Source organism: Eretmochelys imbricata, chromosome 8, assembly GCF_965152235.1.
Source record: "Eretmochelys imbricata isolate rEreImb1 chromosome 8, rEreImb1.hap1, whole genome shotgun sequence".
NCBI lineage: Eukaryota > Metazoa > Chordata > Testudines > Cheloniidae > Eretmochelys > Eretmochelys imbricata.
The window spans coordinates 64,891,906-64,914,832 of record NC_135579.1 but is presented as its reverse complement, the minus strand read 5'-3'; the positions used below and the strand labels follow the sequence as shown (position 1 = coordinate 64,914,832).

The following is a 22,927-nucleotide window of genomic DNA, read 5'->3' as shown; positions in this document are numbered from 1 at the left end:
CTGCAGGGACACTCTGCCACTGGTCTTGGTCCATTATCTGGGGGCTGTTTCTGTTCTCTCTGAGGCCCCTTTATGCCTCCAGAGTGGCAGACAGAATTTGCCTCAACCTTTCATTTCCTGATTTGAAACAGGATTGCTAATAGGCATATAGATGGAAGGCCTCTACAAACCAGTTAGACAGTTTTAGAAAAACTGATTCAGTATTGGCAGGTAATCTTATAAAAGCTCTTCCTGGTTGCAGACAAGTAAAAAACTGAAGGTATATGAAAACATTCTCTGGTCTAATAGTTAACTAATCTGCTGTAAGTAAATTTTCTGGTACAAATGCATACTACTGAGGGAAGGGGGAAATTTATTCATTGTATTTACACGTACCAAAATAAACAAAATCTGAAACTCAGCTCCATATTATGCCCTCAAAAAACAACCTCTCGGTTTTGGTGAAGAGCAACAACACATTCTGTGCCCGTTGCTCTCAGGCACTGCAGAATGCAGGAAAAGATGCGACTACTATTGAATAGTCAAAAGACAAGATATTATAATTATTAGAAGTGACATACAGCACCACAAGTTTACAGAGTGTTTTACACTCTCTGCCCTGAAGAGCTTTCACTCTAAGTTAGACAAGATAAATACAAGAGAAAAGAAGGGACAACAGTTCAGGTAAGTGAGAGGGCAGTGAATACTCAGGGAAACAGAAGAGGAAAGGGCAGGCTTTAAAAAGGAACTTGAAGGAAAGAGATCATTGGAGAAATGATTCTAGGCACAGGGAATTGCATAGTAGAAGGAGCAGGGATAACAGTGGGAAAAAGAAAACTGAAGCACTAACGGGCCCATCCTGCAAGATGCTGAAAATTCTGCCCTGATCGAACAAAGCACAGATGCACATTCTCATTTTAAGCACATGGGTAGTCCCACTGAAATCAAGACCCTAAAACAAGAGTAATATAGCAAGCAAGAGGGTGTGTAGGAGAAAATAAGGTGGAACAAAATCATAAGGCTACATAGGATAAAGATATTTAGAACAAAAAGCCTGAATTGGAAGCAGAAAGAACAGTAAGACAAAAAGATGCAAGGAGGATTTGGGGAGTTATAGCCTCGTACTCTTAAAATGCCACCAATCCTGCAGAAAGGGAGGTTTTTACAGGAACACAGTGGAATTCCCCCTTCAGAGCTGGAGAAAACATTATGGTTCCAGGACTGTACTTCAGCTACGGCATTTTGGATAGATTGGCGGTAGGAGAAAGGAACCAAATCACATATAAAGACATTACAATAATCCAGACAAGAGATGATGAAGGCCTGGACAGGATCTTCAAGTTTGGATAGTGACGGGAGAGTGGAGCATGATGTTACTGAAGAGGACAAGGTAATAGACTATTGGGCAGTGGGACAAGAGAAGAATCAAAGATGATAGCAAGGTTGTGGCCCTTGGAGACAGAAAGGGTAGTGCAGTTTTCAATAATGTTATGTAATATGACACGGTTAGGAGGAAAGAAATTCAATTTTGGAATGAACAAGTTTGAGATAGTGGCTGGACACCATAGAGATGTCAGGGAGTCTGCTTGAGATGCAGAACTGGAGAGAGATCGGGGAGAGTGGTAGATTTTTCGGTCTCCCACATTGAAATGGTAAGTCAAAATCATGAAAATGGATAAACGCGGGGTGTGTGTGGGGGAGCTAGAGACAAATATAAGATGCCCCCCAAAAAAAAGATTTAAGGAAGAAACTGAATATAGAAAAGAGTGGGAGAGCATTGGTGGTATAAGTCTCTATGGGAGGAGAAATAAAAGTGTCCAGAAAAGAATAAGGCAGAGCTAAGTGAAGAATGAATGAACTTGCAGTGGACAAAGTTAGTAAAGTCCTGACACGTTCTCCACAGGTGCTCAGAAGTGCAGAACCAGGAATGGAGGTAGTGAATGTGGGGAAGACAAAGTCTGGGGAGCATATGGGTAGACAGAGTGGTGCAAGAAAGCACGCAAGTATCCACATTTAGAAGAGAAGTTACAGATGAAAACAGACCACTAAGTCAACAGGAGGGAAGTCAAGGAGCGAAGGAGGTGGCTGAGAGCAGTAGAGATGTCAGAAAGGTTAACAGACTGGTGATTACAAAAGGGGTGAGTGACAAAGTAGAGGAGACACGAAGACAGAGATGCTGAAAGAGAGCAGGTAGTGATCAGAGAGAAGGAATTCAGAAATGAGATCATAAAGAGAACAGAATTTAGTAAAGACAAGGTCACAGGAGTGATTGAGACAGTGAGAAAGTCTGTCCAAAGCTAAAAATCAAAGAAAGTGGTTAGACAAAGGAAGTAACAGAGTGGAGTGAGACTGGTTATCAATATGAAAATAGAAATTTCCCAGGATGAGAGTAGAGAGTGAGGAGTCAGGAAGGAAGAGAGCTTAGCAAAATCATGGAGAAACCAGGATTAGCCAGGGATGCAATAGATATTGGCCACTTGGAAGGATTTGGGAGAGAAGAACTAGATGTAGTAGACTTCAAAACAAGCAGGGGTTAGAAGAGACAACAGGATGAAAGATGGAGTCTGGGGCCACCCATGTCTGTGTTTGGAGAAGGGTGAGAGGAGAAGCAAAGTCGTCAGCAGAAAGCCATGTCTCACTGAGACCAAGGAGATGGAAAGAGTGGCAGATAATGATCACAGTGATATTTTCGGAGATTGTGCCAGACTTCAAGAGGAAGCCGGAGATATGAAGCCAAGGGGAATGCAGGGAGTGGGGCGGGGGGTAGTAGAATAATATTTGCAATGGTACCTCAGGGGTGAGCAGAAAAGTAAGGGAACAGGCAAAAGGAAAGGACATGGCTCAGGGAATGGCCCAGATTGAGGCTTGGGAGATCCAAACTTATTGCATGTTCAAAAGCTATAATAAATAAAAAGTAAACCACTGTGAACAGCCAGTGTGCCGTTATGTTCCCCAGCCCCACTTTTTTTTGTTTTGTTTTGTTGTTTTTTAAATACAGGATCTCAGCTTTGCAGGGTGATTCTGGAAGAAAGGTTTGGGCAGCCACACATTTGGGGTCATTGACAAAGGAGTTTAGGAATATGAAACTTCCTTACTGATTAGATACAGGGATTACAAGTGGATCCTAGAATTGGCCTAGGATACTGATTGTTATACGAAATTTACAACTAATGGAGAGATCAGTGATCTAAAATCCACCACCCAGAAGCCTATCTCCCAAACTAGCACCAGTCCCCACATTTCAAGAATGTACAGTCCCCTCACTCTCAAGGAGTTCCATCTATTTAATTTATCACAGAGAACATTAAGGGGCCATTTAATCACTGTGTATAAGTACCTATATGGGGAACAGAATCTGATGATAGAGGGCTCTTTAATCTAGCAGACAAAGGTTTAACAAAATCCAGTGGGTGGAAGTTGAAACTAGACAAATTCAGACTAGAAATAAGGTGTAAAGTTTTAACTCAGCGAGTAATTAACCATTTGAACAATTTATCAAGGATCCTGGTGGATACTCCATCACTGGCCATTTTTAAATCAAGATTGGATGCTTTTCTGACAGATACACTCTAGAGCCTTCCTGAATTCACTTCCAGAGCCTGCTAACCCAGTTCTGTAAATCACAGCGCTTTCCACTCAGCACCAAATTCAGTCCCCTTGCTTTTTCTCGCCTTGTCCGTAATCCAACAATACTTTGTAGCAACTAAAGTGGAGATTGGGAGAATGGACGGTTGCTGCAGAAAACCACACTGGGTACAGGCAGTACCACGACCTCCCCCACTTTCAAGCAGCTACCAAGACTTTTACCTTTTAGGGCTATCTGTATTATGTACATTAATGAAACACAAGCCTTCTCAGACACTTACTTTTTTTTAATACATCTGCCATATTTTGTAAAATTCCTATCCATTAAAAAGAAACACTTAAATGATCAGACTACCAATCTTATTAATATCTGAACAACTGAACTGTACAGAAAAGAAATAAAGCACACTAATTTGCAATACAGAAGAGTGAAATATAAAGGTCTAATTGGTATGTTGAATAAACAGATGTCATTTGCATACACTGTACAGCAGTTACCATTTATTCAACCTGTGTGCACAAGCAGCCCATTGAAATCAATGGAACTCCATGAAGGCAGAAGGATCCACCCACATGCAGTAGCTTGCAGGATAGGGGCTTTAATGCCTTTTTATGATACATGTACTTATTTTTATGATTTTCAGATACACCCTCGTTTTAATTTAAAAATACTCTTTAAAAAGTATTACCTAAAAGCATTACATTTGTGCAATCATGAACATGCCTGCTGTAATATTTTCTGCACTTCTGATATATGTTATAAAGATTTTTAAAACTTTCTTTTGCACCATTAAATAACTCTCATCTATAATCAATTACTGGCAGTAATAGATTATTCACAAGATATGTATATTACTAGATGTTACCTATCTGTAACAGGAAAGGCTCCGAAAACTATCATGGAAGTGCTATGATTTTTACATTATATTTAATTTTTGTATGTTTTATATTAGAATATTGTACAGCAATGTAGTTTAAAGACCAAGAGCAGACTTCTCAGCAAGGGTGTTCAAAGAACAACAAAATACCGTATTTCACAAAGGAAGACAATAATATTACAGTACTATTGAAATATAAGGAAGAAAATAATTACACATTTTTGGTTATAATGTAATACTCATTTAAAAGGAAAAGCATTTAATGCAACCGGTAAAATAAATATCATGGTAAATGTTAACAATACCTACAGTATGTGGCAACTAGAATGGTGTTTTGTAATAGAAGCTATTTAAATGGTAAGGCATTCAAGAAATGATTGTAATAATTTTACCATATTTATAATTCTCATAAGCTGTCAGGCACTTTATTAAGGGATAGATTCTACAGTCTTTACTTACATGGTAGTTCTATGTATATACATTAAGTACTATTTAAGGTGAGTAAGTTGTAGAACCTGACCCTTAAACAGAGGTAAACTTCATTTACCCTTTGTAAACTTTAATATATGACACTAGGCTGTCCAGCATTTTCATCTTCATTGGGTAACTGTTTGCAACACCTAAGATTTAACTGCATCATCTCTATCCCATTATTTTAATGCTTTTGAAATAAGAATTACTTATTTTACTCAACGTAAAGTTAAATCATCAATTTTTTTTTTAAAAAAAGCCTTAGCATTTTTTAGGTGTATTTTCTAACTCAACTATTCTCATAATTTTCTTACCATACAGCCTTCCAGAAATATTTTTTGCCTAAAATAGTAGTTTCTTTAGGAAAAGTGATGTGCATATTTGACCTAAGTAGAGGTTAAAATAAATAGACTATCTTATAGAAATAACTTCGCTGTGTACAATTTTTTCAATCCTTGTAAATGTTGTTTATCAGAAACAGAACAGATTAAAATAATGACTTGAATAATTTTGCACAGTAACAGCTATTGCTGATGGTCGAGCAAATACTACTCGGTTCCCTGTTCTAGTACAAACAATTTCATTTAACTTCAAATCTTATGGAACATAATAGTCACCAAGAACTAGTAAATTAATTGATATATTCAATGGAAGATCAGCGTAAAGGTTGCCAGACAGAGATAGGCAAGACGTGGGCCCAATCCCGCCAACATTTACAGATGGCTATTTTTACTCATCATAGTAGTCTCAATGCAGCCCCAGAAGATTACATTCAATACACACACAACAGCTAGATGAAAAACCAAGGATTCATCCTACAACAAAGCAGTTTTGTCACTAAATCATAGCCCAGATTCTCAGCTGATTTAAATCAATACAGCTACACCAATTTCAAGCAGCTGAGGATCTGAACCAGATATATAAAAAAACCCTGCATTTTTAAAAACAAATAGTTTTCAATAGAATGTCATTTCTTAACATTTAAAAACTTTTCTATGTGTTGAAACTTGTCTATAAATCCACAGCTGGGTTCTTATTATTTATGAATTATGTCAAATGAAATGAAGTGTCCGACCAAAGAAACAGAACTATTGCTGCACAGTGTTCATTTCACTGTCTATGCAAACTTGTTTAATAAAGGAAATGTGGAAAAACAACAGATATAAATGTTGAATGAATAGTGAACTTAATGTATACAGATCCAATATTTACATGTAAGTACTGAATTTTTACTTTTTCCTGACGTTTTCTATCAAAAAAGATTTAAACTAACTACATCTCAACAATAAAGCTGGTATCAATACAATTCTCATTGTCAACCTCGTAGCAATGAACCACTTTGACAGCTTTATGTGTTTGTTTAAAAATATGGTCTTGAAATTCTGACAAATTAGAGCTCAATTTTCATCAGCATTTATAGGTACAATGTATTGGTGTGTACTTACTTTCACTTCCGAATAAAATAAATCATTCATGCATACACAGTGGCCAATATAAAGTGTAACCAACATATTTTGAACTTACTTTTGAACGCAGATAAAATATTGGTGAAATAATACCATTTTAAACGTATAATCAACAAATATACTGACTGCACAAATAAAGCAGCACTGATTTTTTTTTCTTTAAATACAAAAGTTAAAGTTATTTTTATAGCATATAAAACCATGTTTTCAGGGCCAATAAAATAAAAGATGGGTAGATAACAAAATCAGGTATTTTATGAAACATATGTTTGTATAATAGTGCACAACTGTATTTTGTGCAATAGGCATTGGATTAAAAAAGTATTTTTAAAAGGAATTAAAAATATAGTAGTATAAGGTCATCCAAAGGATTTAAAAACAAAATCTAGAAACACCACTACAAACAGAAATCCCTAGGGAGTTGTAACTTAAGGCCCTCATCCTTCAAACAGGCCTGTTCAGACAGTCATGTGCCTGTGCAGAAAAACCCGATTTACCACAACAGGAAGCTGCAAGGGTTTTAGGATCTGACTGTGCACAGACCCACTGAAGTCAACAAAGTGCTGCACAGGTATGTTGGTCAAGCCATACAAATCAAATTGCAGGTATGGGGTTTAACCTGGCCAAACCAAACCCTTAAAGCCAATTTTCAGGGTTCATTTAAGCCACAACAACACAAACAAAAGGGACAAGTTACAGAGATTTTTCAGTGTCTGACAATTTTGCCAAAAAACTTTTTTTTCACATTTAACAGTTGCCATTTCAGCAAAACAGCTAATCAGATGGTTTCCATCTTCATTTATCTTGAGAAGATAAACTGCGAACTACGAACAACTCAGTACAAAATACAAAAAATTCTCTTACAATTATTTCCCCAGTAGAACAAAAATTAAAATAAACTCATTACTTGTGTTGATTCATAACTTCCATAAGTTATAAAAAGTGAGAAAGATTCAAACATTTTGTTTCACGGTAATAAGCCTAATATCCATATTGTGCAAAACTGCAGTGCTATGATGTTTTAGAATTGAACTCCCAATTGAACGCAATTTTGTTATTAACAGGAAAATACATCTGAAATAACTATTTTTAAAGCTGTCAGGACCCACTATTTTCCATAGTATACTTTACATTTTAAATCTGTTTTTTTATTTACCATTAAACCTATATTTTTAACTACAAATTGGTAAAAAAAAAAAAAAAACCACACCTCAGGAAGCTTGTGTGTAAACTGGTTCACAATTTAAAGCACATCAGTCTGTTCCGAATAACTACATTTATGTAACAGATGAAAAAGGGGTGGGAAGATTTGCACAAAAATACTTGAAAATTTCTGGTTCTTTTCTTCATGATCTTTTGTCTATTTAGCTGCTTGCAGTGTGCGCATGCATACGTTTCGCTACATCATAGACATAGGCTATGTCTGGTCGCCTCTCTGGATCCGGGTTGATGCATATGTTAACTAATTGTCGCAGCTAGAAAAAAAGGAAAATAATAATGTGTAAGAAAGCCAATAAATAATACCAGTTGACAAGTGTTAGTAGTGCATTCTCAAGTTCCTAAATTAAGTAAGAGTGGCTGAAACTGTGGAAGTGTGGCAGGACTGCATTCAGATTTACTATATACACCAGGTAATCATTTCACTTTTATGACATTTTATTGTACTTCCTCAGGGAAAGTGAATACCAGATTTTAGGCCCCTATCCTGTGCACACATGAGTAACTTTATACATACATGTAGTCCTATTTTGAACTACTTGTATGAATTAAATAGTGTGACTTGTGTGTGTCGTCTGAGGCCTTATATTCTAAAATGCTGAAATTGAATCACGGTATTGACTAGATCTATACAGAAAGTTTGTCATGAAATGAACACTTCAAAGGCCTTTACATTAGGCTCTATTTTTTTTTCTTAGAGAATTAAGTGCACAACTTCCAGACAGAAACATACACAAGAATGCCTCTATCTGGGAGCACATACATCTCTATTATTAGATTACACGTTACATTCATGACAAGCCCCAGAGTCCACTGAGCCCCTCAGAGTCCGTAAATTTAGAAACAGATGGCCTGGGATACAAGAGAAAGGCTACTGGAACTTCAAGGTACTCCCTGTTGCTATTTGGAAGGTGGAAAATGGTTAGGATTCTTCTCCCCTCTACAATTCCTTTCAGTGACATTAGATGGTATCCAGTCAGTCTAGTGACCTTTCAGATAGAGCAAATTTGTCATCTATTTCAAATTTTGCATATTCTCCAAGGCAGTGTGCACTCTGGAACCTGTTTCCCTAGAGATTGCTTATTAGAATACTAGCCCTTACCAGCAATTACCAGATACAAAATTCCTGCTATACTTTTCTCCTAACAACTGTGTCAAACCCTCCTGAATCTCCTTACCACGGTCACAAATTTTTGATCCTCCCTGACGTTTTGTCAAATCCTCCAAGGCATCCTTACCATCAAAAGTACTTCTATATAATATATACAGGTACAGTTACTGTAAAACTATAGTTGTGATTACTGCACCAAATACAGCCTTCTGGAACCTCTGCCAGGCACCAAGAACAGTGGCTCCTTTACCCTCATGATTATTCAAAGGAATAATAAACTGCATATTCAAATATGCTTTCATACAGCAGTGGCACAATAAATGCATTGGCCACAAATCTTTTTAAAAACCCAAAGAGGATGTTAAATTATATGAACTAAATGCACAGGAGTCAGAAAATTCAAGCAATAACTTAACAATATTGCACTTAATGTTTACATTTTCTGAGTTCTGGACACTTAAATTTTCAAACTTAATGTCACATCTATGTACGGTAATTTTTTTTTCATTTGATGACACCTATACAGTATACAGAAAGTTAATTTCACTTTGACAAGGAGAATTTCAATATTTTGTTAAATGCAAAATACTTTGGGGTGATACATTTAAAGTTAGTGTTGAAAACGTAGTGGTCCATTTAAAGATTAGAGAGGATTTTTTTTTTTTTTTTTTTTTTTACAAAAATGTATTGCAGTAAATTTGGTAATAGACTCTTTTAAATATACAGACACTTCAACTATACTAATCATGGGAACTTAAAAGAAATTGTACCGCTTCTCGCAGCCAATATTCAGAGCTCTGTTCCATGAACAATTGGGCTAAATCATCAGGAATGCTGAGGTTCATAAAATATAAATTTATTTTTTAATCATAAAAAATTGCCTTTCTGCAATGCAAAAGATACAAGAAGAGAGTCTAAAATCCTACATGGAATAAATAGGAGGGACAGATCATGAGCAACAGGGCAGGCAGATCAGGAAATTAGCCAGACCAAATGCAGAGCAGCTCAGCCAACATCCAAGACCAACCGGAAGAAAACTGCAAAGGAATTGAGCCTCGGGCCCTGCAAAAAGAACCCTGTAAGTAAACCCCATTTGTATGAAAAATATAAGGATATCAAATGTAATCTCTTACAAAATATGGCCCTGATCCTGCAAAAATTTACAAATATGCTTAATTCACCCTGTGAGACATCAATAGGACTGCTCATAGTGCATCAAGTCATGTCTAAGTCCTTGAAGGATTGGGGCATATATAGCTATGAGTAGGGGAATGAAAAACATCATGTTCTTTTATTCTTTTTCATTTAATATATGTCAAGTAGACTCACTATAGGCAACATAACAGAAGTTTGTCTTCAAGGGAGATTTAAATATGAAAGTGTAGGGAGCCTTGCTCAGGAAGGTCACTCTATCCTTCTTTCGAACTGCTGACTATGCATGGAGGTGTTTATCTCAGAAGCTGACAAAAGGATGGTAAATTGTGCCCCTTCAGATTCACAACCCCTGCTTGACTATGTGATATTTTTATTAATTTCTTAAGCAAGCTGAACTTCTATCTACCTGAAAGTGCATATTTTAGCCCCAGAATTTTGGTACTGTTATAATGACATCTTCCTGTGAAATTACTACTGTTAATACACCACATATTATGTAATAGTACAAAGTTTCAGAAGTGGACATGGAGATTCACTCCTAAGGAGGACCAATATGGCAGCACTGATCAGCTATGTTTTTAGCCCTAACCATCCTTTATAGCCACAATTGTTTATAAGTATTTTCAAATATATGCGGAATGTGGTGTCCTGATTGTCCACCTTTTGCGATTTCATATCTCTGGATATATATATATACACATTCATACATATACATATATATTCATATATACATTTTTAGTTTATAAAAGAAGTGCCTTGTTTCTAGACAATGTTTGTAAGGAGGCTTCCTGAAAAGACCATGTCCCTTTTGTGCAAAGCTCCTTTGTATGTATTCCCCACATCCAAGCCAGAATACACCTGTGCTACTGCAGTTTGGTTCGGAGAAATGCGAACCTTCAGAAATGTGATGGTAGCCCTGGGCCACCAACAAGTCAGTACATGTAGGAGTTATCTGTCCATTCAATATAGTGCACGTGTCCAGGTGCCTTGAGATCAGTGATAAACTGTGGGCCCACTGAGACTGCCTTATATGAAGCCATATTATAGATACCACAAAAAAAAAACAACACACTTTGGGTCAAGAATCTGTATCTACAGCTCGATCCTTGCTCATAATTGCCGGATCTGACAAATCTTTTCTGACAGATCAAGAACGTGCAAGAACCTGTCCTGGGCCAGAAAAGCTCAGAGTTGAGCTGTGTCTACTAGGGTTCATCGGTACTTTAAGAACAAACTGGGACTGTGGAGTCACCAGGGTTCATGACAAGTGCCCAACATCATGATGGTGGCACACACTGATTCTTGGAGTTCTTGCTCAGTGTCATCCTTGAATAACCAATCATGTGGAAAAAGTAAAATATTTATTCTCATCCTACACAGGAAAAATGCTATGACCATGAAGCATTTTGTAAACACAGGAACATAAGAATTGTTATACCAATCTTTTGTGAAAGGAAAGGAGACAGAGTTGTCGCTAGACTGCCTGACGCAGGATTCTGGCTTCTTTTCCCACTGCCAGGAGTATCTATTTCAATAATTAAGGGAAGCCTCTGTCAAGCCCTCTGGTTCTCATAAAACTAAGGATGAACAGCAGAGATTGACTAAACCCTAGGATTTTAATGTCAGAAGGCTATACTGAAGGGATAGCAATGTTGTCCTGTCAGGCACTGGATGGCCATCAGGCTCTGTGCTGAAGGCAGTTCATGGTTGTGACTGAGCTGAAGGGACCTCCTGTTGCATCTCCCCCCTGCATCCTTCTTTGGCTGATTATGCTGCTTAGCTTCCTCTGTGCACTTAGCACAGTGACTGCCTTTAGCCTGGAGCTTAGCCTGACAGGGAGCAGTAGCAAATATTTTCTTAAGCTTTAACAGGTTTGTCAGCCACCAAATAAATAAATGTCCCTCAAGTCAGAAAAAAAAAGACTAAAACCTATGACAGGGAAGACCTTTGCACTGAAAACCTGAAATTTTGGTAAAGACTCCAGTTTTAAATTGGAAAAAATTGTTCTCGTTCAGAGCAGGAGAAATTCTTGCTGCCTACTCTGTCAGTGCAGGCAGGCAAACTAGCAGAGAATACTGCAACTCTGGATCTGCTGGCTTTTTTTCAGCTTAAATACTGTTTGGGCATCACTGAGGAGTGTATGGAATCCTTATCAGTTAGGATTGCTGGTCATGTACTCTTGACAAATCACAGAGGGACCTAAACCAGGATATAAAGTTCTTTGCCACTCCCCAACACACAAAGCAAGGCTTTGTGCTAGATGCTGTGGCCATGATTTTAACAACGGTTAGTGATTCTGGTTGTCCAACTGGAGGCACCATGAAGGAAACTCACTTTCACAATAGACCCCACTGTCTGAAAAATCAGACATTTTTAAGGTATTCCAACAGTTGGAAACCCCAAAATTGTGATACCCAAAGTTACTAGCCACTTGAAAATCTTGGTTTGTGATTCTACTTCTGGTGAACTATGTCACAACTTCTACTGCAGTTTTATTGGTCAGCACTTTACAGCTATGAGAAATGTGGACAAAGATACAAAATTGAAAATCTACCAACATGTGTATCTTTGGATAACTTTCTATGAAGCTATGGTCTCAGAAAACAGATGCTGTTCATTAAAATAAAAATCAGCCCTGCAATAAATTACTTCAATTTTAAATGCGAATTTTATCTCAGAACTAATTAAAATTAGTGTACAGAAAATGTATTTTAACATTTCTTACATTTTTGAACTAGTGTTTATACTCCTGTTTGAGAGTATGCACAAACAGGGGCATAAAGAATTTATTCCTTTATCAAATTAATTTTTACAGAACATCAGGCATTCAAGTGGGCTTCAGAAGTTCAGTAATCTCTAAACTTTACTGCTCAGCTGAGTGCACTTCCAACCTGGATAAAGGTCTGAGGTCTAAATTTTCTAGTGCAGAAGAAACGGACATCACTATAATCTGACATATAATACTTAGTCCGTTTGTTTCTTCTTCAGCAGTTCCAAGTCTGCACAGTATTTTCATTCATGACAAAAGCTACATTTTTAAGAAAAAAATAATTTACTAACATGGCAATTTTTCAAAGGTTTTTATACTAGACAAGATTCTTTATGTCACAATAGATCAAAGTAACATTATTACAGTCTCTTAATACTTTATATGTATTTCACTCCTTTTGTTAAGTAATTATTTCCTATATTTATAAAGGGTATTGTAGCTCTTGCTCTTTTAGTTTGTCACAAAACACTAGTACTCCAAATGATTTTAAAAACAACTGATTTATCCCGTGTGCGTGAGCACATCTATTTTGTAATGAGGAAAACATAACATGTTTTGCTTTGTATCGCTTTTCAAACTGGAAACTATACAGAGTAAGTAAAAGGTGGAATCTATTTCCCTTTCCCACTCTAAGACCTTCTATCTGGGCCAGACTTTGATATTTGCCCCTTGGCTGAGAATCCGCATATCCAACTTCACACTTAGCTGCAGTGAAGTAGCCCTGCAGGCAGGCCAACTTCAACGAACCACTAGTGGTATCATCATTAAAATCCTGCTGAAGGTCACCATGGTAACCGCCTGCTGAGGCTTCACTGCTGCATTCGGCATCTCCTAATCAGCTACCATGTGAAATGCAAATTCAGACAGTCTGAAAATTAGTCAAGAAGAATAGAGGATGAGGATGCCGATATGTGAAATATTCATGCGCTTCACAGAAAAAGGAAGACAGCATGAATGACACAACAAAGAACGGCCCCTGACATTTTTGCTATCATTTTGCATTACTGTTCACACCCTACTGTATTTCTAGATCTCCAGTTCTGAAGTTGGTTATATGAACTGCCATATTTGTGTCCTAAAAAAAATAATAATTAAAAATAGCCAATGTAAAACAATTAATTGGAAAGCCAGAGACGTACTGCATAAACTACATAACAGATAGATCACCATTACATCCTTCATAAAGGCATTCTAATTATCTTTTTTAAGTCCAATTTTATTCACAGAGGAAAAAAATTGTCCCCATAAATAAGACAAAACAAAAAGAAACCGGACAGCAATCTTTTATTAATAGTCCCTGTCTTTGAAAACAATAGATTCAAGGTGCAGAATTACAACTTCCATTCCTTAAGCAAAGTAGCACAAAGCTTTATGTTTATTAAAAATATTTCAGATGTAGTGTTTATATGCATTTTCAACACAATTTTAATTCATGGAGACTGAATAAAATTAAAACAAGTTGCTAATACCTCTTCTCTGGTTTGCAGCTTTTATCACTTTGCTCCATTTGTTTCGAAGTGGGAAAGTATTTCAATACTGAATTTCAGTACGTTAACAAATACACATTTTTCTCATGTGAGATCATGATGGTTTAGAAAAAATATGTGAATTTATTTTGCCCTCTCCTTTTGCTTTCCTTTTATTTTACGACCTTTTAAAAAAAACAAAACAAAACAAAATCTGGTGCACTGATGCTAGTGAAAAACTATTAGCATTGGTTTGAGCCAGCCATTGTGGGGGAATATTCTTGGTATGCTTCTCCAACCCTAACTTGAAAACCCCCGGTTACTATAGGCATTGGCCACTCTCTTTTGAAGAGTGTCAACTTGTGCGGTAAAATTTGTAATAGGGATAATTTTGGATCAGGTGGGGACCAAAACTCATTTTTACTAGCAACTTAATCCATGTTTATTGTCATCTAAATCTGCTAGTTCACCAATTTATTCTGCCACATAACCCCTATAACTGTGCTTTTAGAAACATATAATATAGATATAAGGTTCAATCCCATTACAGCATGCAGCACGTATCATGTATTCTGGAAAAGTCAACTGTCTCGATGGTACTTGTGAGTAATTTTTTTTTTTTAATTCATTACATAATATAGAGAATGACTGACCCTTTGTGAACAGGTCAAAGAAATTAAGGAGGAAATAATGTGGTCCTTTGAACCATTAAACCCAATCATTTTTAAAAGAATGCCAGAAACGTCATTATAGACGTTAACATTTAGGCAGGTCTAACACGGGTAAATACATGGGACAGATCCTTAGATGGGATAAACCAGCAAATCTCCATTGATTCTACTAGAATTATGACAGTTTGCATAAGCTGAAGATCTGGCTCATGGAAAGGAAAATTACTTACTTCTTCTGAATAGTGATCTGAAGGAAGAGGTGGATAGTCACACTGTTCTATCTTCTTGCACAGAGAGTACAAGTTCATTTTGTCACCATAAAAGGGACTCTGCAGTGCAGCCATCTGTATAAAAAAAGTACATAGTTAAATGTACACTGATTTTTTTAAAAGGAACATTTTGCTCGAAAATCTATTTTAATGGTAAGATTTCATACCAACTTCTGATTGACTGCTCTGCTTATAGCACTAATGCAATACTTCTAAAACTGTTAATATAAACCGGTGTGCTTACTTAACGGACCAATTTATGGTGCAATACTGTAATAATTGGTTTATACTCCATAATCTAGTGTAAGTAATATTGAGTTACTTGCCACAGTTTATGCTGTTAAGATATAAGGTCTCCCATGTCCCCAATGTAAAAGACAAAATAAAACAATTACATTTCTTTCACAAGACCCGTTGAAAACAAACAATTACATATCCTATTTAATTGGAAAAAATATATGGGCTAAAGCAACAATTAAATAGTGGATAGCAGTAGCAGCTTTGGAACACCACTTAGATACCTTATTACAGTTAAAAATTAAGAAAATGCTATAGAATATTATTTCATATACAACACATTGAAAAAAGACAGCAATCTTGAAAAAAAAAAGTAGTCTGAATTCTATGCAGAATGCCATATTCTAGTCAAAAAGCAGCTTGCAATGTATTAGAGATATATCCTTTAGCAGTAGCTCAAAGATTTTAAAAATCCTCAAGCTGCGGGCATCAGTGCAATTTTCAAGTGCAACCAAGAAACATAAGCACCTTTTGGGGAGAACACTATTAAAGAAATGAGCAACTTAAAAATGTCATTAGTGAACCTAACATTTATTTCAAGACAGTACTGTAACTTGACATTTAAAGCGCAGACAAATACTGTGGTTTGCGGGTTTACTAACTTAAAAATTCATTTAAAATCTTTGCATTCTGTTCAAAATCTTCTAAATCTTTGAACCGTAGCAGCACGAATGCTGTTCTGAGCACAATGCTGCCCCAAAGTCAGTCACCCTTTTCTACATGTGCTAATAAGTTTGATTTTGGAAGGACAATGTGTACATTCCCCAGACGTGCAGAGTGTGTGTGAAACACGCTAGTCCATGCTGTGCTACTCAGTGAGCTTCAGCAGGGACAGGACAAGCTGAAAATGGCTCTCATCCGTCTTATGGTCCTCCAGATATAACTTTAACTCTTTCATGGCCTAAGCACTGTTGATTACTGATATTATGGGGAACGAACATGAAAAGAAATATGAGAAAAAATTAATCTGATATACTTTCATTATATTTTATATAAAAGCTAATCTAGTTTTGTATATTAATTTCATATAAACCTGAAATAAAAATACTGTTTTTAACACTTCCAAGACAAATGTAAGACTGCACCCAAGAAAAATAATTCTAGAAATGTACTACTCTTATAATGGTAATTCCTGGATTTACATGACAACATATTTTATCTTTAAAATAATGTTAAAAATGCAGGCTTAAAGAACAAAAATCAACCATAGAATCCATACACATACAGAAATTCTAAATAAATGCACAGATACTCATTTTTGTATACTAGCTGTTCATTAAAAAGTACTTTTGTTTGAATGCTGCAGTGTTAAAAAAAATCCAAATGTCCCCTAAGGAGTTAAAACAGGAATACTATATTTTCATGCATCTCCTGCTTTGACAGATGAAAAATGTCAACTGTCCTGTTTTTATTTTCAAGCTTTTGCACTATTCATCTGGTTCATTAGTGCATCTCGCTGCTGCCCCTGACAGCTGCTCGCCCTCTCCTCCCAGCAGCTGAATTTTTCAGGCTAATTTGATCCTCCACACTGAGACGATCGCTAGAATGATTGACTTGCTCCCTGACCTCCAGGGTCTGACTTTCCTGATTAGTATTCTGGGGGTGGCTGAGGGACGAAAGCCCACTGTCTGTCTTCAGGGCTGGTGGCAGCTCTCTTTTTTTTTGAACTGTAAGCCACCAACCTACAACCCTGTAAGGATGCAATTGCTGCGCTGAACAATAAAAGGAAATGTGTAAAACCTACTTTTCCATGTAAAGGTCCATGTAGCAAAAGCACAGCATCTTGATTTTAATTAGTAAAGTCTACTTTGTTGCATATCAATTAAAACTGCAGTGGTAGTGTTTTTGAGGTTTCAGGAATATTTTAAAGTCTAATTTTCAGAGTCTAAAAAACCTTAGTAGCTATGCAGTATTAATATTTATAATTAAACAGTAAACCTATTAGTAGGATAGGATACAAAATAATATAATGCAATATTAACTAGAATCTAACTAATTTCCTACAATTTAAATATTAAAATCAAATCAAAACATAACTGAAAGGAGGTTTAATAGAATGTCAATTAGACCTTTATTGAGAGGTCATGAATGCCAGAATTTTCACGCAACTAAATTGGAGAAATTTCAAAAACTGTGTTAGCATTAACCATGAAATTAATACAATAAACACTTTAAAATGCAAATGATACACAAAACATCTATCACAGAGACAGAGGGAACGAGATTTAGTTACCTTTAAGACTGTATGGCTTTATTTTGATGAGTGATTTAATTAGCACATGCAACAAGCCTAAAAGTGGGTCAGCACCCCTTATAAAAGAAGGAAAACTGCAGAACTGAAAAGATAGCATGCAACAGTTATTAAACTCTTTTTAGGTCTCTGAGTCTCCTGTTTTATCTTGTAAAACCAACTAAATGGATTTGATTTGGGGAAATCTGCTTAGAGGGAAAACTGCATTGATACTCAAATTCGAGAAAGCCAATTATTAGTCCATAACTTGAAAGAATCTCAAGACCTTCCGCCATTCTCCTCCCCTCCCCACACCATACACACCCCTTCAAAAACAATGAACAAAAATAATTATTTACATGTTCTAACATGCGTTTACAATGCCTAATATTTCAATGATACATGCAAAGGACCAGCAAAAAAGCAATGTCTATCATGTTGCAGAATTAACAATAAAGTAAATAAAGCCTCAAAAGCCTAACAATTAGAAATATATTTTGAAGATTTTTTGATATAGTGCAATTATATAATACATTTGAATATAGGAAATAATATAACTGTTCTGTTCTCTAAAGGTCATATTTAAGTACCATCCAGGTAAAACTTTTCAAGCTACTGAAAATAATTTATTGCCATATGGAAATTCTAAAAATCATCTGAGGAAAAATATTCAAGTAGGTATTTATTTGGTCATAAAAGATGGCGATACAGATGCTGTTTCTGTAAGACATGCTCTGCTGTCTATTCTATTAAGTTCTTCTAAAATTACTTCGAAGTAATTACTTCAAAGTAGCCCCCCAAAAAATAAATACTCCAAATTCACACACTGTATTTAATGTACTGTACACAAGACCAAAATGACAAGCTCAGAAAATAATTCTTGTGAACTGCAAGTCATGCTTCCTCCTATCTGATAATTTTAGATTTTTTTCTAGATTATAAATTAACTGTAAAAACACATGAAATATTTTATGCACTAACTGCTTACTGAATGTTTCATTTATTGTTTCCATGTAAACATAGTCCCAAATTTAAAAAAAAACAAACCAACAATTAATGACATCAAAATCAAGCCATTCTCCTCAAGGCCCTCATCCTGAAATGAGATTAATGTTTCTATTTGTTCTTGTGTGAATCCCATCCATTTCAAAAATGGAACAATGTAAGAGCACAGATATCGGTGCTAGGGGATCCCTGTGCAAAATCAAGTCCCAGATTAGGGCCAATCCTGCAAACATTTGCTACCAGATGTAGTACTTACTACTGTGAATAGTCCCCATCACTGACAGTAACAACTGCGTGCAGAACTGCAAGTTCTTTGGGGCAGAAATATAATTTGCATATATAAAGATATCCACATTTATGGCACTGTTTTAATATGAGTGAGTGAGTGAGTGAGTGAGTGAGTGTGTGTGATGCTTAATATAAAAAAACTGAAGGCAATTCACCCTTATGTGCTATTGGCTGTTAGGGCTGCCTGAAACCACCCACCTTATTAGCTGGCGCTGATCTTCCTGGAAAATGTTACGTGAGTTTTGCTGACTCAGGGTATGCGTACACAATAGTTAGACATCCGCAGGTGGCTCATGCCAGCTGACTCAAGAGGGGCTGCTTAACTGCAGTGTAGATGTTCCGGCTGAGGTAGCAGCCTGAACTCTGGGACCCTCCCACCTCACAGGGTCATAAAGCCCAGGCTCCAGCTCAAGCCCAAACATCAACTCTGCAAATAAACAGTGTGCAGCCCAAACCCTGCAAACCCGAGTCAGCTGGCATGGGCCAGCCGCGGGTTTTTAATTGAAGTGCAGACATACCCTCAATGGAGCAGATGACTTATTACCTCACCTGGATATATAGAGAGACAATTTAAGTGTAGGTAAAGGAATCCAAAGGGAGAAACCCTAGATGCCACTATGCCTAGAAAGAAGTATTCAGCTGAACTTTGTTCTTTTATTGTTCATTTCTTTATCAATAAAGCTGAACTCCAAGAAGGGGGTGACTTTGGACTTCAAATAGATATCACTGTGTTACATAGCGGGAAAGGTACCTGTTCAAAATATTATTTAACACAAGTTTATATTCTGTAGATCTGTAAAAAGATAGCTACATCCTCATATTTTGTAGTGTAATTTAGGGGCCAATCTTGCATGCCTTTCTTAAGGCAAAACTCATTAATTTTGTAGGAAGTTTGCCATACGTCTACTTTTTCATTGCTTAATGTTAGATACAGGTATGTATACATAAAACTAATTTATGTCTATATTGTAGAGATTAACAAATGTATCAGAGTTCCATAATTGCAAGCAAAGAAAACTGAAGATAAGCCAATCTTTTTTTAACTGCTGCTTCAAAAGCTATGCTCATAAAAATTAAACCAAGAAGTGATGAATATGTGTGCCCTGTAGTCTCATTTTTTTTATTGTTAGTCAGATTTCAGATAACCGCAAACAAATGAAACTTGAGTTAAAAAATATACTTTAATTGTTTTTCATTAACCACATACTTTCAATCAGTTCTATTACATATGCTGAATGCATATATGCATTGTTTTCATAGTTATATTTTGTTAAAGCCAGTTAAAACATTTAGAGAAATTTAGAAAAAAAATGCGCTTCACATTAGACATTCAAGACTATGATCCTTACCGAACTAAGCCTAAAATCTTCAACAAATTACTATCAATGTCTTTAGAAAATTCACTGAAAAGCAAGTCTTGATCAGGTCAATCATAACATTTTGAAATTACTGAAAAGCTCACATAGCTAAATATAAAAATAATGCCATCTATACTTATATTTGGCTTAAAAGCAGCTTCTCACTAAATGGCTATCTCGTTAAGAAGCAAAATATAGAGATGAATCCTAGAACAGATACTGATACATCTAATAATCCAAAAGCACATCAATGTATTAAGCTTACTGGATTTATCAATGTTACCTCATATAGCAGACAGCCTAGAGACCAGATGTCAGATTTGAAGTTGTATCCATTTTCATGTATTCTCTCCGGAGACATGTAATAAGGCGTACCCACTGCAATAAACACAGAAGTATTTTTAAATGAAAAATATTGCTATCCTGAAATCTATACCATTGTAAATACTGTAATATTTAGGGTGCAAAAGTATTCTTATCTTATATATAGATCATGCATGATAATAAATATAAAGTCATGCATAACAATAAAATACAATTTTTTTAATGTGAAGATGCATATGTAGCAGTTGAAATCACACATACAAACATACATGTATAAACATATTAGCTCTGAAAATGTTACTATTTTAATGAAGATGTTTTATTTTGAATTATCACTAATTTTTCTGTAATCGAAAAAAAACAGTAAAACACTTTTAAAGTGGTTTTTGTTTTTTGTTTGAAGCAATCAAAAAAATTCCAAACTGAACTCTCTGAAAAGAGATTTAGAAGAATTCTCTAAAACTTTAAATCTTCAATAAATTATTTCTTCTTTTTAAAAATATTTTAAAGCTCAGTGTTGACTGATGGGTATTAACCAAAAACAAAGTTGCAAAAAAATAAAGCCAGTGGAAATTTTTGGTTTATCAACTTATTCCCAACTTTATTCTCAACTCCGCTGCAATTTTTTTTTTTTTTTTTTTGGAACAACAGTAAATTAATAAATTCAAATTTTGACAACTGAAGACAAAGACATTTACTCATTTTTTTATCTAATTTTGTTGGGAATGGCCAAGTAGTTATTCTTGGTAAGCAATGTGTACTGAATAGGAATGAGCTGAATCTAATAAATATTGAATTTACTTTAAGCTAAATATCTTATAAATTAGAAGAATATTTAGATCAGTACATTAACTAATAAATGGCAACATTAGTTTTTTAAAAACTAAAAGATTACAACCCCATTCCGTTTTATTGAGTCTAAATCCTTAAAAAAAATAATTCTCATTTACTTTTGCCTTTCAGAACTAGAGGTTGAGATAAATTCTCTATATGAATTTTGGCAGCAGAGCAAATATCACAAGTTAGGATAACCAAGATTTGCCTTTATATTTAAAAGGCAAGATGTTTCGCTTCTATAGAAAAAGCCATTTGATCCATATTTTTGTTTAATTATTCCCAAAAGTGTGCTTTTTTGTTTTGTTGTTCTCATCATAATGTACTACGTTTTTTGTAAGGGATGAGGACTCACCAATGTATTATCACACTTTTCAGTAACAGAGTAAGATATTTCTAGGATTTCCAAGGGTGAAAATTCTAATTCTCAAAATTAGAGATATTAGTACCATACCATCACAGTCAGCCCATGCCTGCTGGTAATTTATAGTTTTGTCTAGGATGGAAATTTAACTTAGGGAACCGCACTGGTAACTACACTCTAGATCAATGGAGGCTCAGAACAAAATCTTTTCTTGGATATGCAGAGACATGTGGGTCCTATATTGTATCACAAGGAGGATTTGGTCCTGCAAATGTTTAAAAAGAGACATCCTCACTTTCCGGAAAAGGAGGGCATCAGCTCAAACTCCACAAATTATCTCTCAGCATTGGCCTGAGTGCAGAATCATCACAATTGTGAATCAAGAGTTTAAAGAAAGGTGGGTTGGGGTAGAAAAGAGCATCTCAAAATGACAGATTACTGAGAGAAAACCGTCTATCCTCTCAGGATGTTTATATTTACTCACAACCAAGGACGGTCAAGAAGGGATGGTCTCTTTCCTATGAATGGGAGGGTTGATGGTGGGGGGAAGTTTTACAAACACTAAATTCAATAACACAGCCAGAAGAATAAGTAGAAGGGAAAAGAATGGTTTATTTAAACTTTTAGACTGTTATTCCACCCTAACTTCCCAAGAACAATATTTTTACAGTACGTAAGTTTAATGATGGTATTCTGACAACCTAAGTACTGCATATGACATAATGCCATCTATACTTACAGATGGCTTATGCGTTTGACATTGTTTTTTATTCCAACATACCATGTAAATTTGCCAATTTAAAAAAAGCGGTGAGAAAAGGAAACTAAAACTTGTAATTACACAACAATTTGGCTTGATATACCACAGCACATTTCATACTTTTATTATCCTTTTTGTACAACTGTTAAATTGTATCTGAACTCAAGATTTCCAGAGAAAACAATGCCTTCAAAACTTTCACTCTTTGCACCTCTTAATAAACATCATGATTTAGTGTTCTGATGCACTTTCTGTTGGCACAATTCATTTAACATTGAAAAACAAGTTTAATAGTAATCTGGCTCTTAACAGGTTACAGATCTACAGCTTTTGTTGCTCTAAAACATAAAACAAGTAACTGGCAGTGAGAAATGTGCCAGAAAGAGGCTTCACAGAATCCGCAGGGGGCAGCTGAAAACACTGAGGTT

General features: G+C 35.8%; 1 protein-coding gene across 5 annotated transcripts in view; it reads right to left on the bottom strand.

Annotated features, from left to right (window-relative positions):
- Nucleotides 1-6,017: 6,017 nt before the first annotated feature.
- The window catches only part of NEK7 (NIMA related kinase 7), a 114,763-nt gene continuing 97,853 nt past the window's right edge, over nucleotides 6,018-22,927 (bottom strand). For all 5 annotated transcript variants that reach the window (XM_077823763.1, XM_077823762.1, XM_077823764.1 and 2 more), the window contains 3 exons: nucleotides 20,501-20,595; nucleotides 15,001-15,114; nucleotides 6,018-7,854 (listed from right to left, as the gene is read on the bottom strand). In XM_077823763.1, the coding sequence (XP_077679889.1) occupies nucleotides 7,744-7,854; nucleotides 15,001-15,114; nucleotides 20,501-20,595 (320 nt within the window). In that variant the 3' untranslated portion in view covers nucleotides 6,018-7,743. The remainder of the gene's footprint in view (nucleotides 7,855-15,000; nucleotides 15,115-20,500; nucleotides 20,596-22,927) is intronic.